This window comes from Asparagus officinalis, chromosome 6 (genome assembly GCF_001876935.1).
Source record: "Asparagus officinalis chromosome 6, Aspof.V1, whole genome shotgun sequence".
NCBI classification, from domain to species: Eukaryota; Viridiplantae; Streptophyta; class Magnoliopsida; order Asparagales; family Asparagaceae; genus Asparagus; species Asparagus officinalis.
The window spans coordinates 15,113,464-15,128,301 of NC_033799.1; the positions used below are offsets into that span (position 1 = coordinate 15,113,464).

General features: G+C 41.0%; 1 protein-coding gene across 1 annotated transcript in view; it reads right to left on the reverse strand.

Annotated features, from left to right (window-relative positions):
* The window catches only part of LOC109845790 (WAT1-related protein At1g09380-like), a 37,533-nt gene that overhangs the window by 19,798 nt on the left and 2,897 nt on the right, over nucleotides 1-14,838 (reverse strand). The window contains exon 3 of the mRNA XM_020415062.1: nucleotides 1,673-1,735. Coding sequence (XP_020270651.1) covers nucleotides 1,673-1,735 — 63 coding nt within the window. The remainder of the gene's footprint in view (nucleotides 1-1,672; nucleotides 1,736-14,838) is intronic.

The window sequence follows — 14,838 nt, forward strand, 5'->3', positions numbered from 1 at the left end:
TCAATTGGAAAAAAGTTTGCTTAAGTAAGAGAGGGGGGATTGAGAATCAAAGACATCTCTTCTTTCAACACTTCTCTCCTAACTAAATGGTTATGGAAGTGTTTAGACAGGAATTCCTCATCTGGTGATTTACTGCATAAACTTTATGTTTATGAAGGTTCAACTCTTCAAATCAGGCAATACAATCCATCCAATTCATCCTTCTGGATTGCAGTGTTGGCAAATAGAGAGACCTTCTTTCATAACATATCCTGGGAGCTTGGATATGGCGATAAAATTAGATTTTGGGAAGACAAGTGGTCCGACATTAACTGTCTATCCAGCTTATTTTCGGAGTCTTTTAAATTAGCTTTCTCTTCCAATGCTTCAGTTAGAAGCCAAGGAAACTTTGTTGGTAATGAATGGCATTGGCATCCACTGATGAGAAGAAGTATATCTCCAGAATCTCAAGCAGATAGAGTTAATCTAATGGATCATATTAGGGACTACCATGTATCCCCCACGTCAGATCATCCTAAATGGTCCCTTACTCCTAATGGCATGTTTTCAGTCAGTTCCTTTTACAAATTTCTGAACCGTAGAGGAATTACTAGCCCGATATATAAAGTTATATGGAATCCTATCATTCCTTCCAAAGTTTGTGTCTTCATTTGGCTCCTAACACTTAACCGACTGAACACGAAGGATATTCTTCAAAAAAAAAGGGTGGAATGGGGATATCACTTGTTCCTTTTGTGGAGTAGAAGCAGAATCAAGAGAACATCTGTTCTTTTCATGTTTAATAACAAAACAAGTATGGAAGCATTTCAGTGATTATCAGTTACCTTCCCATGGCCAAGATCCTTGGAGGAGATTTTGACATCTCTAGAAAATTGTTAGGGTATTATAGGGGATCTTTGGCGTGTTATTTTTGCATCTGTCAGTTGGAGTTTATGGACAACGAGAAACAATATCATCTTTGAACATATGGTTCTCTCCTATAAGTCAATTATTAACCAGACAATTTCGGTCTTGCATGACTGGGCATGCATGGGAAGTGGCTCTAAGGCACTGAAGATAGCAGCGAAGCTTAAGGAGCAACCAATCTGCAGAAGTATCTAACAACCTAGGAATGAAGTAGTCAAACATCTTTTGTTTTACCTGTAAAAACAAAGAACTTAGTGGGTTTTATAATTTTGTTTCATTGGGTTATAGAAATTATTTTCTCTTGCTACTATATGTATGGCTGGTTTTGGTTCCTCCTTATATCCATGTCAACGGTGAATGACGGCAAGGCTCTCTCTTCACCTTCATAGATGTTTGAAAGAAGAAAGTCATACATCACTAATATTGATATTTTATAATTTCTATCTTCTAATTTTGGATACAATTCGTATCCTTTTTGTATATATACTTTTCATTAATATTATGAACAGGGTATATCCCTTGTTTTTTTCTAAAAAAAAAACTGCAGGGGTAGTAAATGCAAAACGGTGATCCTACAAGGAGACTATGCAATCAACGCTCACAAGAATTCATGTATATATAATTGACTTTCAAGGATGAACAACGGGTCTCATGTGAATCAAGTCTTTATCTCTTATTTCTTTTCTGTTTTTTTATACATAGGGTCAATAAGACGTGGTTTATATATATTCCTAAAAATGTTTATTTTTTGAAAAAAGAATATTACCCAAATAAGCCACAGAAGAATGCTTGCATTAAGATTTTCCAAGTCAAGGTCGGTCGGCTTTTCCTGCAACCAAAGCAAAAAAAAAGTACTTACGCCTCGTTTGGTATGCGGGAATGGACAAACTTGGGAATGGAATGGAAGAAGGAATGAAATGGATTGCATGTGGGAATGGAATGGTCATTCTCATTCTCTTGTTTGGGTGCGTTCGTAGAATGAAGCTAGAATGGAAATCTCATTCTCATTCCCATGTTTGGTATCACTAGTACACAAGTGAGAATGAAATCTCATTTTCTAATAATGCCCTTACAACAACATAGATTTTTAATAAGATAAAAAATAAACATTAATGATAATAACTAAATAATTTTATATACGCATATGTTATATTAATCTAGGTATGTGTTATACTAATGCTCGTGTTATCCATCAGGTGTATGTTTCGTTTATATTTTTTAAACAATACTCGCTATTTCTTAGTCTTAAAAATTAAAGAAAATAAAAAAAAAGATTATCGTATCTTTCATAGGTCCAAAAAAAAAGAATGATATCCACAATCCACAGTTCTAGATATATAAATTAACTTATTTGATAAAGTATCAAAATCACTCAATTCATAATAGCAAAAATCCATAAAACAATACCAACTAAAATAATAAGTTTCGAAATAGCAAAATGATATACTAGCCTAAATTGTCAATCTAAAATTGCCCACTTGCATAGCGCCTCACCCAAACATTCTTTATTATTAATACGGATATAATTGAAAAATACCTAACTAGTTTTTGATTCTCACTTGAATGGGAATGACCATTCCTTATCTTCTCACTTGGAATGCTCATTCCCACAAATAGTGGGAATGATCATTCCTAGGGAATGGTCATTCCAACATCTAAAATATAGGTGTGTTTGGTATGAGGGAATGGGAAGTGGGAATTGCATTCCATTCCTCCTCATTCCCGCGTACCAAACGAGGCGTTAGGGATAAATTATCAAATAAATTTAAATTAATTTTACCTGACATATGGATTTATTTTTTATCTTATTTTCTAAATATTAAAATCTCAAACACAAGGGAAAGCTTTAAAATTCTAATTAATCTAAAGCAACAAGGAGATTATATAGGATAACTTGATTTTTATTTAAAATGAAACAAACAAGAAACAATAGCATCAACAACTTTCTATGAACTATCTAATCTAAGTTAAAATTCTCTTTTGCGTAACATCTAAACGGTTGCAATCCAAAAAAAACTAATAACATCTCCTTCTAATTAAATTCATCATGATATAATGGCAGTAACATTAAACATTTTTTTAAAATAAAAATCTTATCAAAACACTTGCATGCAAACAAGGTGTGATCTGAGATTAATTTCAAAATTACCCTTTTTTTTTTGTTTTGCACAACAAAAATCAAGAAAAAAAATCAAAACAAAAACTTCTAAAACCCTTTAAAAAAATCAAGAAATCACCTTTCAAGAAAGAACGCAAGGGGACCCAAGAACGTCGAGGCGAACAGGTATCGGTAAGCAACAAGGATCCTCATATCCATTCCGTCGTTGATAGCAAGCTTGTAGAAAAAATTCACCCCTGCGAACCCTAACTGCGCCGAAACCATCCCTATCGCTGGCTTCAAACTTTGCCACAATTCCCCCCATTTTCAAATTATTTGATGAGAAGAGAGAAATCTCAATATAACAAAGAAAATCTCAAGTTCTCACCTCAAAAAAAATTTATACCAAAAGGGTTATATCTACTTTCCTTTATAACTAAAGGAAAACCCAAGGATGAACAGTAAAATTTCTCAATATCCATGTATTTCATCTTAATTCTTTCAAATTCGCCACGTTGCACTCAAATAGGCCACGTTTCTCAACTTCCCCTGCAGTTGCTCTGCTTCTTCCACCTATTCTTTCCTCTTCCACGAACGTTTCTCAAATTGGCCACATTGCTCTGCTTCCACGTTCCCAGGCTTTCCTTCCTTCCAAGCAGTGTCGATGAGGAGCCATGGAAATCGGGCGCGTCGACGAGGAGGAGGACGATCGAACGGGAGCCGGAGGGGAAGCGCATCTTTGGGGTGATGGAGCGGTCGAAGTCGAAGTCAGGGAGGACGGCTTCCACGGAGGGGTTCTTGACGCGGCCATAATGCCGCAAAGAATGGCACCTTGCGCAGACAACCACGGGTTGCGGCTATTCAGGTTCCTGATTTTCTTGAGTATCATCGAGTTGGAGGAGGCCGGACTTGATCAGGCCTCCGATTCCTTCGGCTCAAACTTCGTCCTTTCCAACAAAAAGAAGAGGAACTGCTTCTTATCCACTCAATTTTCTTCCACCTTTCGTTTGTATCTTCCAATTTCAGAAATGAGGGCTAGGTTTAGGGTTTCTTTTTCTCTGATTCAGATCTTTCTATTGACTACTTTTGTTTTGCGTCATTTGATTAGATGAGACTATGAAATGGGAGAAGATAACGTATGCTCTTTTGATCTATAATCTTTCCAAGGGTCACCCTCACCATGAAGATCCTCCGGCAATTTTTTATTGACATATAATCCAGCATAAATGTATAGCTAAATTTTTTATCTGGTAACTGAGATAATTTTTTATTGACATCATCTGTCTTGATTTTTTCTTCTTATGCAATCTTTCAGCATAAATATCTTCCTTAGCTGTTTGAATCTTGGGAAAGTACTCTCAAAGGGAGTCTTGAAGCCTTTTCACAAACACACAGATTGAAGTAATTTTTGAGATTCTGCGATTGTATTTACTTTAACTCAACAACTATTTTTCTTATAGGTAAACATACAAGGACAGATTGAACATTTTTTTAAAATAAATTCATCATGATATAATGGCAGTAACATTAAACATTTTTTTAAAATAAAAATCTTATCAGAACACTTGCATGCAAACAAGGTGTGATCTGAGATTAATTTCAAAATTACCCTTTTTTTTGTTTTGCACAACAAAAATCAAGAAAAAAAAATCAAAACAAAAACTTCTAAAACCCTTAAAAAAAATCAAGAAATCACCTTTCAAGAAAGAACGCAAGGGGACCCAAGAACGTCGAGGCGAACAGGTATCGGTAAGCAACAAGGATCCTCATATCCATTCCGTCGTTGATAGCAAGCTTGTAGAAAATATTCACCCCTGCGAACCCTAACTGCGCCGAAACCATCCCTATTGCTGGCTTCAAACTTTGCCACAATTCCCCCCATTTTCAAATTATTTGATGAGAAGAGAGAAATCTCAATATAATAAAGAAAATCTCAAGTTCTCACCTCAAAAAAAATTTATACCAAAAGGGTTATATCTACTTTCCTTTATAACTAAAGGAAAACCCAAGGGTGAACAGTAAAATTTCTCAATATCCATGTATTTCATCTTAATTCTTTCAAATTCGCCACGTTGCACTCAAATAGGCCACATTTCTCAACTTCCCCTGCAGTTGCTCTGCTTCTTCCACCACGAACGTTTCTCAAATTGGCCACATTGCTCTGCTTCCACGTTCCCAGGCTTTCCTTCCTTCCAAGCGGTGTCGATGAGGAGCCATGGAAATCGGGCGCGTCGACGAGGAGGAGGACGACCGAACGGGAGCCGGAGGGGAAGCGCATCTTTGGGGCGATGGAGCGGTCGAAGTCGAAGTCAGGGAGGACGGCCTCCGCGGAGGGGTTCTTGACGCGGCCATAATGCCGCAAAGAATGGCACCTTGCGCAGACAACCACGGGTTGCGGCTATTCAGGTTCCTGATTTTCTTGAGTATCATCGAGTTGGAGGAGGCCGGACTTGATCAGGCCTCCGATTCCTTCGGCTCAAACTTCGTCCTTTCCAACAAAAAGAAGAGGAACTGCTTCTTCTCCACTCAATTTTCTTCCCCCTTTCGTTTGTATCTTCCAATTTCAGAAATGAGGGCTAGGTTTAGGGTTTCTTTTTCTCTGATTCAGATCTTTCTATTGACTATTTTTGTTATGCATCATTTGATTAGATGAGACTACGAAATGGGAGAAGATAACGTATGCTCTTTTGATCTATAATCTTTCCAAGGGTCACCCTCACCATGAAGATCCTCCGGTAATTTTTTATTGACATATAATCCAGCATAAATGTATAGCTAAATTTTTTATCTGGTAACTGAGATAATTTTTTATTGACATCATCTGTCTTGATTTTTTTCTTCTTATGCAATCTTTCAGCGTAAATATCTTCCTTAGCTGTTTGAATATTGGGAAAGTACTCTCAAAGGGAGTCTTGAAGCCTTTTCACAAACACACAGATTGAAGTAATTTCTGAGATTCTGCGATTGTATTTACTTTAACTCAACAACTATTTTTCTTATAGGTAAACATACGAGGACAGATTGAAAGCTTTCTATTAGCTTAGAGCATGAGTGTAGGTTGTCTAAATATCACAATAGATAGCTGATCCCTATCAAGATTCAACAACGAAAGTTACAATCAGATAACTTTCAGGCCAACAAATAAAAGCTATAAATAGAGGATTTTTCACATAGATTGAGAAGAGTTACAATTCAACAATACTTTCGACAACTGGTGAAAACTCTATTCAGTAGCCTTCACAATCAACAGTGAGAGTTACAATCTGACGACTCTCACGCTCTATAACAGCTGAAGCAAAGATCAATGAGCAATAGTCTTCGTAACGCTATAATAGAAGAGGTTAGAAGTTAACAACCTCTTCTAAAAACGCAGAGTCCACATCTGTGCTTCTCAAACTCAAAACGCATGCGACCTGTGCGTTCTTCAGCAGACATTCAACTCTGTGACGTAGAGTTAAAACTCAAAACGCATACGACCTGTGCGTTCTTCGGCAGATACCCAACTTTGCGCCCCAAGTCTTAGGCGCAGAGTTAAGACACAGAACGCAAACAGCCTGTGCGTTTCAATCATCCACAGATAACCAACTCTGCATCCCAAGTCGGAGGTGCAGAGTTAAGACCTAAAACGCAAGCGGCCCTTGCGTTTTTAACTCCCAGCAAGCACCCAACTCTGCGTCTCAAGTCTAAGATGCAGAGTTAAAGTCTAGAACACCAATTTAGGTGTTTGACTTGTTCAAACTCGAGCTGAACGGCCTCAAAATCGTTTATCCCATGTTTTGAGGGATTTTTGCCCACTTAGGAGTGGATTTAGGGATCAGTTACACCCATTATCCCCCTATAAATAACCATCTTACTCAACCGAGTAAAGGGGTCGGATTTTTAAGATCACAAATCAGATTTTTCTTGCGGAGAAGGGAGCGAATCAAGGTCAATCTCGATTGGTTGCTCGTCAGCAATTAGGGAAGGATCTTGAGGAGGATTTGCTGTTTCAACTTCAGCAACAAACAAATCCACTTGGCTACTAACCGATTATTTGGTTTTCAACAACTCTTTTCAGAGTTCTTAACTCGTTCTGAGTTCTTAAACTCTTTGAGAGTTCTTAATGAGTTCTTAACTCGTTCTGAGTTCTTAAACTCTTTGAGAGTTCTTAATCAAACTTACCACGTAAGTTAATTGTTCCCATGAGACAAGACGGTCGGATCATCAACGGAGAGCAAATTCGACGCAAGTATTCGAAGGAGACACTCCATCGCTACCAAGAAGAACCCAGTTTTAAACAAAGGGGAGAATCAAATTCATTCTTCTCTCTTTTGTAATCAGGAAATCCAATTGTAATTGAGATTAAAGAAATATAAATCAATTTTTCTTTCGTTTCTTTTACTGTAAATTTTTTCACCAAACAAAAGATGACGACTCCGCTGGGGACAAGCTTCTCTGACGAGGAAGTCGTGGCGCAGTCTGACGTTCACCTCACGGGAACCACCATTGAAACTCTCGTCGTAGAGTTCGACCAAGCCAAATATAAGGAAACCCTCTCCTCTGGATCACTTAGCCCTAAGGCTAGGCGTGACACCCGTAAGATCTCCAAGGAGGTCTTAACTACTGCTGAGATGCCAAAGGAAGTCTTCTCCTTTGGCTAAAATTCCAAACTCGTTCAACGAGATAAAGACTCCTCACCCGCATCAAAACGGTGTGTCATAGGTCATAAGAGGCCTATGACAGAGGAAAGTCCAACCAATGCCGACGATGTTGCGGCCAAGGCGTTAAAGCAAGCTAAGAAAAACGCCGCTCGATGAAGGAGAAGATCCATATGACGAGCGTATCTTTGAGAAAGCCGATCTCTCGTCTAACGCGAAGACTGCGTTTCTGAGCCTCTGCCCGAACCGTGCACTTCTGCTCTAGAACGTACACTTCACGGCAATGAGCCCGATTACGAGCCTCGTGTAATCCAATTTAAACGCGACCCTCAATGGTGGGTTATTCAATCTGGATGCACACCTCAAGAGTGCGTCGCACAATCAAAACATGACCACCAAAGGCACGTTCAATTATCCAAACGCACACCACAAGTGTGCGTTCAATCAAAACATGACCCTCAGGGGTCTGTTTCATCATCCAAATGCACACCACAAGTGTGCGTTCAACCAAAACATAACCCTCAGGGGTCTGTTTCATCATCCAAACGCACACCACAAGTGTGCGTTCAACCAAAACATGACCCTTAGGGGTCTGTTTCATCATCCAAACGCACACCACAAGTGTACGTTCAACCAAAACATGACCCTCAGGGGTCTGTTTCATCATCCAAAAGCACACTACAAGTGTACGTTCAATCAAAACACGACCCTCAGGGGTCTGTTTCATCATCCAAACGCACACCACAAGTGTGCGTTCAATCAAAATAGAATCCACGGGGGTTTGTTTCATCAATTAAACACGGGCCTCGGCCTGGTGTTTGTAAATCTAAAAGTGACCCTCGTGTTTCCTCTCAAGGACGCGATGTGATCCGCCAAGTTCAAGAGGGTCGGTATGGATTTAAGGTTCATGTCCAACCCATCCAAGGGCAGGGGATTCCATCTCCAACCTCAATAGATTCTTCCCAAGTCTCTAACTTGCGTGAGCTACTATCAAGAGGAAGACCAACACAGCAAGCAACTCATTTATGCCAATGTGAGCGGCTTATTTCCGTGGTCCTCTCAGAATGCCGATGTTGCTCACCTGCGCCTAGACAATCAATGTTCAACAGATTGACTAACGTCGTCAGGCCTACCAAGCGACAACGTCGTCATAAAAAGTTTCATGAAACTGAATATTCTGAGGTCACTGTCAACGTGATCGGCAGAGGAAAAGCCTCGCATCCCAATTCTGATGAGTCGCAAAGGAGTCACTCCCCGACTGTTCGGGAAATTTGCGATGAATTTGAAGGAGGATACCGGCATACTCGGACTGGCACAGGAGCAATCCGCTCAGTTGACTATCAAAGGTTAGCTAAGGGGATTGTTTCAGACGATGAACATTCAGCAATTGCTGAATCCCAATCTTTGAGCTCCGTTGTGGCACAAGAGGCTTCCGTTTATATGACTGGAAACCCTGAAGACTTAGCCAAAAGAGTGGATAAACATTATGTCATGCTCCAAGCATAGCAAGAAACACTTCTGCAAATGAAGGACATGTTGGCCCAGCTCCTTGCTGAAAAAGGCCAAAAACCCGAGTCTTCCCGGAGGACAACGTCAAAGGGAAAGCAGAAGGCTCACGAGCATTCGGATCGTGAAACTCACAACTTGGAATCCTCTTCTGAAAACGAGAAGGAGATAGAAAGAGAATTGCATCCTCAGTCCGCTAAAGTGGATGAACTGGAAGCTCGTCTCAATGCAATCGCCAACAGAAGCGAGCTCAACGAAGAAGGAGTGATACGGCCTTATCCTGCCGAGTGGGACATAGCTCAATACCCACTAAAGTTTAAGGCTCCAACTTTGCAACTGTTCGATGGTACAGGTTCGCCAAATCAGCACATCTACTACTTTAAGTCCCAGACTGGGGACGTAGTAGCAAACGACGCCATTTTAACTTGACTGTTCATCGGCACTCTCAAGGGTGTCGCTTTCGAGTGGTTTATGAAATTGCCTGCTGGATCTATTAAAAAATGGGTAGACCTAGAAAGGCTTTTCTTGGCCAGATTCTTTGAGGATGACACAGAGTTTCAGTCCTGACTCTTCTCGTCACCAAGCAGAGGAAAGAAGAGTCCATCAAGACTTATGTGGAGAGATTCCGTAGCATGGCATTGCGATGCCCTTCAGGTATGACTCAATTAACTTTGATTGAAACTTGCAGGCACAACTTACAGACCTAACTCCTTGCCCAAATGGGGGTAGTGGAATATCGCTCCTGGAGATAACTGGTTTCACAGGGAGAACAAGCCGAAAAAATCGTCGCTCGGGTCAAGGCTTAAGAAATTCCCCAACCAAAGCCGCAGCAATAACGCAACCAGCATAATGCTCAGTGCTCTAAGGGAAAAGAGACTTTGGCTACCGACACCAACACGCGGGCACCGCCGGCTAAGCAGGGCAAAGCTCCAAGTCAACCTAGAGCATCCAAGCAATATTCATTCAAGGAAGAGCATGTGGACACATTGTTCCAGTTACTTCGAAAGAACAACAAATTGCAGCTTCTTGAGATCAGAAAGCCAGATGAAGCGGAGAAGGTGGATGACCCTAATTACTGCCGTTATCACAGGTTCTCAAGGCATCCTACTAGAAAATGCTATGTCTTCAAAGACATCCTGTAAAATCTGGTGAATGCTAATGTGCTAACCTTGAAGCCCGAGCAGAAGACCGTGTCCACCAATTTGATAGCAGTTTGATTCGGTGACTTCCCTCCGGTAGCAACCACAAACGGTGTTGTCCCTATTCGTAAAGGAGAAATGCGCCTGAAGAATACTCACTTACACAGGCAGAAAGACAAGGGGTTGGTGCCCATCACTACCCCAAAAGGAGAGATTATGTGGGTCCATCCCGATCTGGTTAAAGACCAACAATGGACGAACACCTCGTCTAAAAAGAAAGAAAGCAAGGCTTAGTCATCCAATATTTTAGCCCCTCTGTAAATGAGAACGATGACCACCTCAAACCTCTCACCGACTCAGAGGAAGAGAGGATCGTCCTAGCAACATACCCGGGAGGCAACCCTGGTACTTGTTTAGGAAAATCTTACCTAAGGGACTACGACCAGAACGCTCAAGAAGCTGAAGAACAGCCTCAAGACGCTGGGGATTCTATACCGAAGAAGCCAGTCGATAAAGGAAAACAAAAGGAGACCCGGTTCAACAAAAATCTTCTCCAGGAGCCCGGAGAAATAAGCGCTCCCTTCCAATTCAATGTCATGGTGCATCTGGCCAACATACCAGCCAGGATTACTCTATATGAGCTCCTGAGGTTGTCCAAAACCACCAAGGAAGCTCTGATTGAAGCATTAAAGAATACGAAGAGTTTTATTACACAAGTCGCTCCAATCCCTAAAGCTTCTGAAGACCAACATTGTCTGTAATGCCTACAAGCAGCAAGAAGTTTACCTTGTATATCATTTACGCGGGAAGATATGTAGGTCAAACACAAGCACGACAGACCACTGTACTACACAGGGTATATCGGATCCTCCGAAATCAGTCGTGTCCAAGTTGACCCGGGCTCAGCGCTTAGCATCATGCCTTACAGGGTCATGTAGGTCTTAGGGATTCTTATGCATCGGCTGAACACCACTTAGACTACCATCTTCGGGTTCAACGCTAACAGCACTAAGCCCCCGGGAAAGATCAAACTCAGATGCCAAATTAGAGATCTCAAGTCTGAAGTGACTTGTTACATCATAGATGCGGACACATCCTATAATTTTTTGCTAGGATGACCATAGATTCATGCCAACCGCATCGTCCCATCTACCCTACATATGTTATGAAGTATGCTAATGATGAAGGAGAAGTTCGAAACCTGATTGTAGAAAAGTATCCTTTCCGAGGGGTGGAAAACTTTCACACCGACTCCGTCTTTTACCTGGAATCCCAGGAGAAGGAAGATGTTGACAGTGATAATGAAGCTGACATCGAACCAGATCCTGAAGAAGATTGTCCATGGGAGTTAAACTTCGATGTAATGGGTCAGGATGAGAGTAATAATAATGTACTGAGTGAGGGCGAGTAGTGCATTAATGAAGATTTTATTTTGGTGTACTTATCAGATGTGTCCTCTAAAAATAAACAAATAGAAAATGATCTTAATGCAGGTATCAACCTATGGCACACACTATGCACAGAGGCGTCACTCACATTGCCAATCAAGTCATCATTCGCTTCAGATGAAGAAGTAGAAGATGCGCAAAAGGTTTTCTTCAAAGTCCCGTCCAAAAGGAAAGGGCAGAACCCGATCCATTTCAGTAAAATTAAACCCGAACCTCTCAAACGAGGAAGTTCAAAAGAGGATGATGGAGTTCCCTAGTTCCATTATCACAAACCTAATTCCATCCAATTAATGAAACGAATGGGATATAGTTTTAACGAGAAACAGGGTTTAAACTTTGGGAAAGGAAAACGAACACCAATTCGGATGTCTCTCACCCCCGAAGGAAAACCCCCGGATTATTATCAAAAAACCGGGAGAGGAGTGGGCTATGTCACAACCCCTCCTCCTTCAGGAAATAAAACTAGTAACTATCTGCATCAAAACTATTCATCTGGAACATCCTCATGGGAGTCCGATGTCAGTGTCGGATCTTTCTTTAAAAGTCTGACTGTGAACATGGTTTTAACTAGTCATCCAGATAAAGATGCAGGGGGTGACGAAGAGTTAATCGAATCGACCAATGATCCTTGGATCAAACGCCTCTACATCTTGTGGGATATGTGCTTCGAACAACGCGAACCACCCACTGAAGATAAAGTGATCCAGGTCAACATGGGAGATGAATCTGACCCTAAGCCTATCTTTATAGCTGAAAACTTATCATCTTCCGAGAAAGAGGACCTTATATCTCTCATTAGAGAATATATAGATATCTTTGCTTGGAACTACGAAGACATGCCTGCTCTTGACCCGAAAGTGGTCACGCATCGTCTCAACATTGATCCGGATGTAAAACCCGTTAAACAATAACGCCGGTTTCGTCCGGAGATCATGGAAGCAATTGAGTCTGAGGTTAAAATGTTTATAGACTCGGGTTTTGTTAGAGAAGAACAACACCCAGACTGGGTAGCCAACATTATCCCGGTTCCTAAGAAGAACGGTAAGGTTCGGATATGCATCGATTTCCGTGACCTTAACGCGGCTTGTCCGAAAGACGAATTCCCGCTTCCTATCACGGATGTTATAATTGACAACACCTGCGGATATGAAAGGATGTCTTTCATGGACGGATTCTTCGGGTATAATCAGATCAAGATGCACCTTATATGAAAGGATGTCTTTCATGGACGGATTCTTCGGGTACAATCAGATCAAGATGCACCCGAAAGTGAAAAACATACTGCTTTTAGAATACCGCTGGGGTGTATTGCTACACAGTGATGCCCTTCGATCTGAAAAACACAGGAGCAACTTATCAACGTGCAATGAACGCCATCTTTCACGAACACCTACGTAAGAAGACCGAGTGCTATGTTGATGATATAGCAGTAAAGAGCTAATGTAAAGGTGATCATCTTACAGACCTGAAGACAATGTTCGATACTCGTTCAACTGAAGATGAACCTAACAAAATCTTTCCTTGGGGTATCAAGTGAAAAATTCCTGGGATTTATTGTCACATCTAAGAGAATCTCTCTTGATCCAGAGAAAGTGCGTGCTATCCAAGAGATGCTACCTTCGAAGAATCTTAAAGAACTAAGAGGCTTGCAAGGTAGATTGGCCTACATTCGAAAGTTTATCTCCAATCTCTCAGGACGTTGCCAACCTTTCTCTAAGCTTATAAAGAAGGGAGTATCCTTCATTTGGGATGGAGATTGTCAGAAAGCATTTGAGGAGATTAAAAGATATTTCATTCCTGCTATACGTGAGAGCTATGGATCATTCTCTTGGAGCTTTATTAGCCCAAAATAATGACCAAGGATAGGAGCAAGCTATATACTACTTAAGTAGGACCATGATGGGAGCAGAACACCAGTATAATCCGGTTGAAAAAGAATGTCTCGCTTTGGTATTCGCAGTTCAAAAGATGCGACATTACCTAGTTGGACAAATAATTCACGTCATCTCTAAGGTAAATCCTTTAAGAGTCCTAATGATAAAACCATCATCTCTGAATTGCCGATTGGCGAAATGGGTAATTCTTCTGTCACAATATGACATGCAGTTTATGCCCCAGAAGGTTGTCAACGGCCAAGCCTTGGCAGATTTCTTAGCCGATCACCCGGTGCCAAGGACATCTAAGTTGTATGGAGAATTACCCGATGAAGTTGTTGAAGCTTGTGTCACTCAAGAAATTATGCAAGTGTGGAAGTTATTCTTTGACGAAGCATCCAGAGCAAATCCTCATAGAGCAATTAGGGCAGGAGTGGGGGTCGTACTCGTTTCCCCGAACGGTCACGTGATCCCGAGAGGATTTTCCCTGATCGAGCCTTGCACTAATAATATAGCCGAGTATAATGCTCTGCTATTAGGAATGCAATTTGCTGAAGATCTTAATATTCGACATCTCTAAGCTTATGGTGACTCAGCTCATCGTAAATCAAGTCCGAGGGGAATACAAAGTGCGTCATGAGGATCTAATCCCGTACTACTTCGTAGTGCTAAAGCAAGCTAAGAAGTTCGAAGGCTTCTTTATTGAATATATTCCACGAGCTCAGAATGCTTATGCAGACGCTTTAACCTCGTTGGCAACTTCACTAGCTTTGCCACCAGGGGTTGAAACAATGATTCCAGTCATGGGACACCAGCTATACTGTTCCAAGATTCCTATAAAGGATAGTTCAGACAAAACAATAGCAGGAGAAGTCTGTGAACCACAATGAAGCTTGAATCTAGGGATTGGTGATTCCCGTACATCGATTATATCCTATACGGAATTTTACCCGATAATCCTAAGGAAGCGACCGCTTTCAAACGAAAAGCCCTCCGATTTTATTACGACACTATTTCCCAAATATTGTATCGTAAATCACACGATGGAATTTTGCTTCGATGTCTTTCTCGAAAAGAAGCAAAGGAGGCCCTCAAGGAGGCTCATGACGGAATGTGTGGAGCTCATAAACCCAGAGCTAAGTTAGGAGATCGTCTCCGGCCAATTGGCTATTATTGGCCAAAAATATTCTCAGACGCAGTCGACTACGCTAAACGTTATCACGCATATTA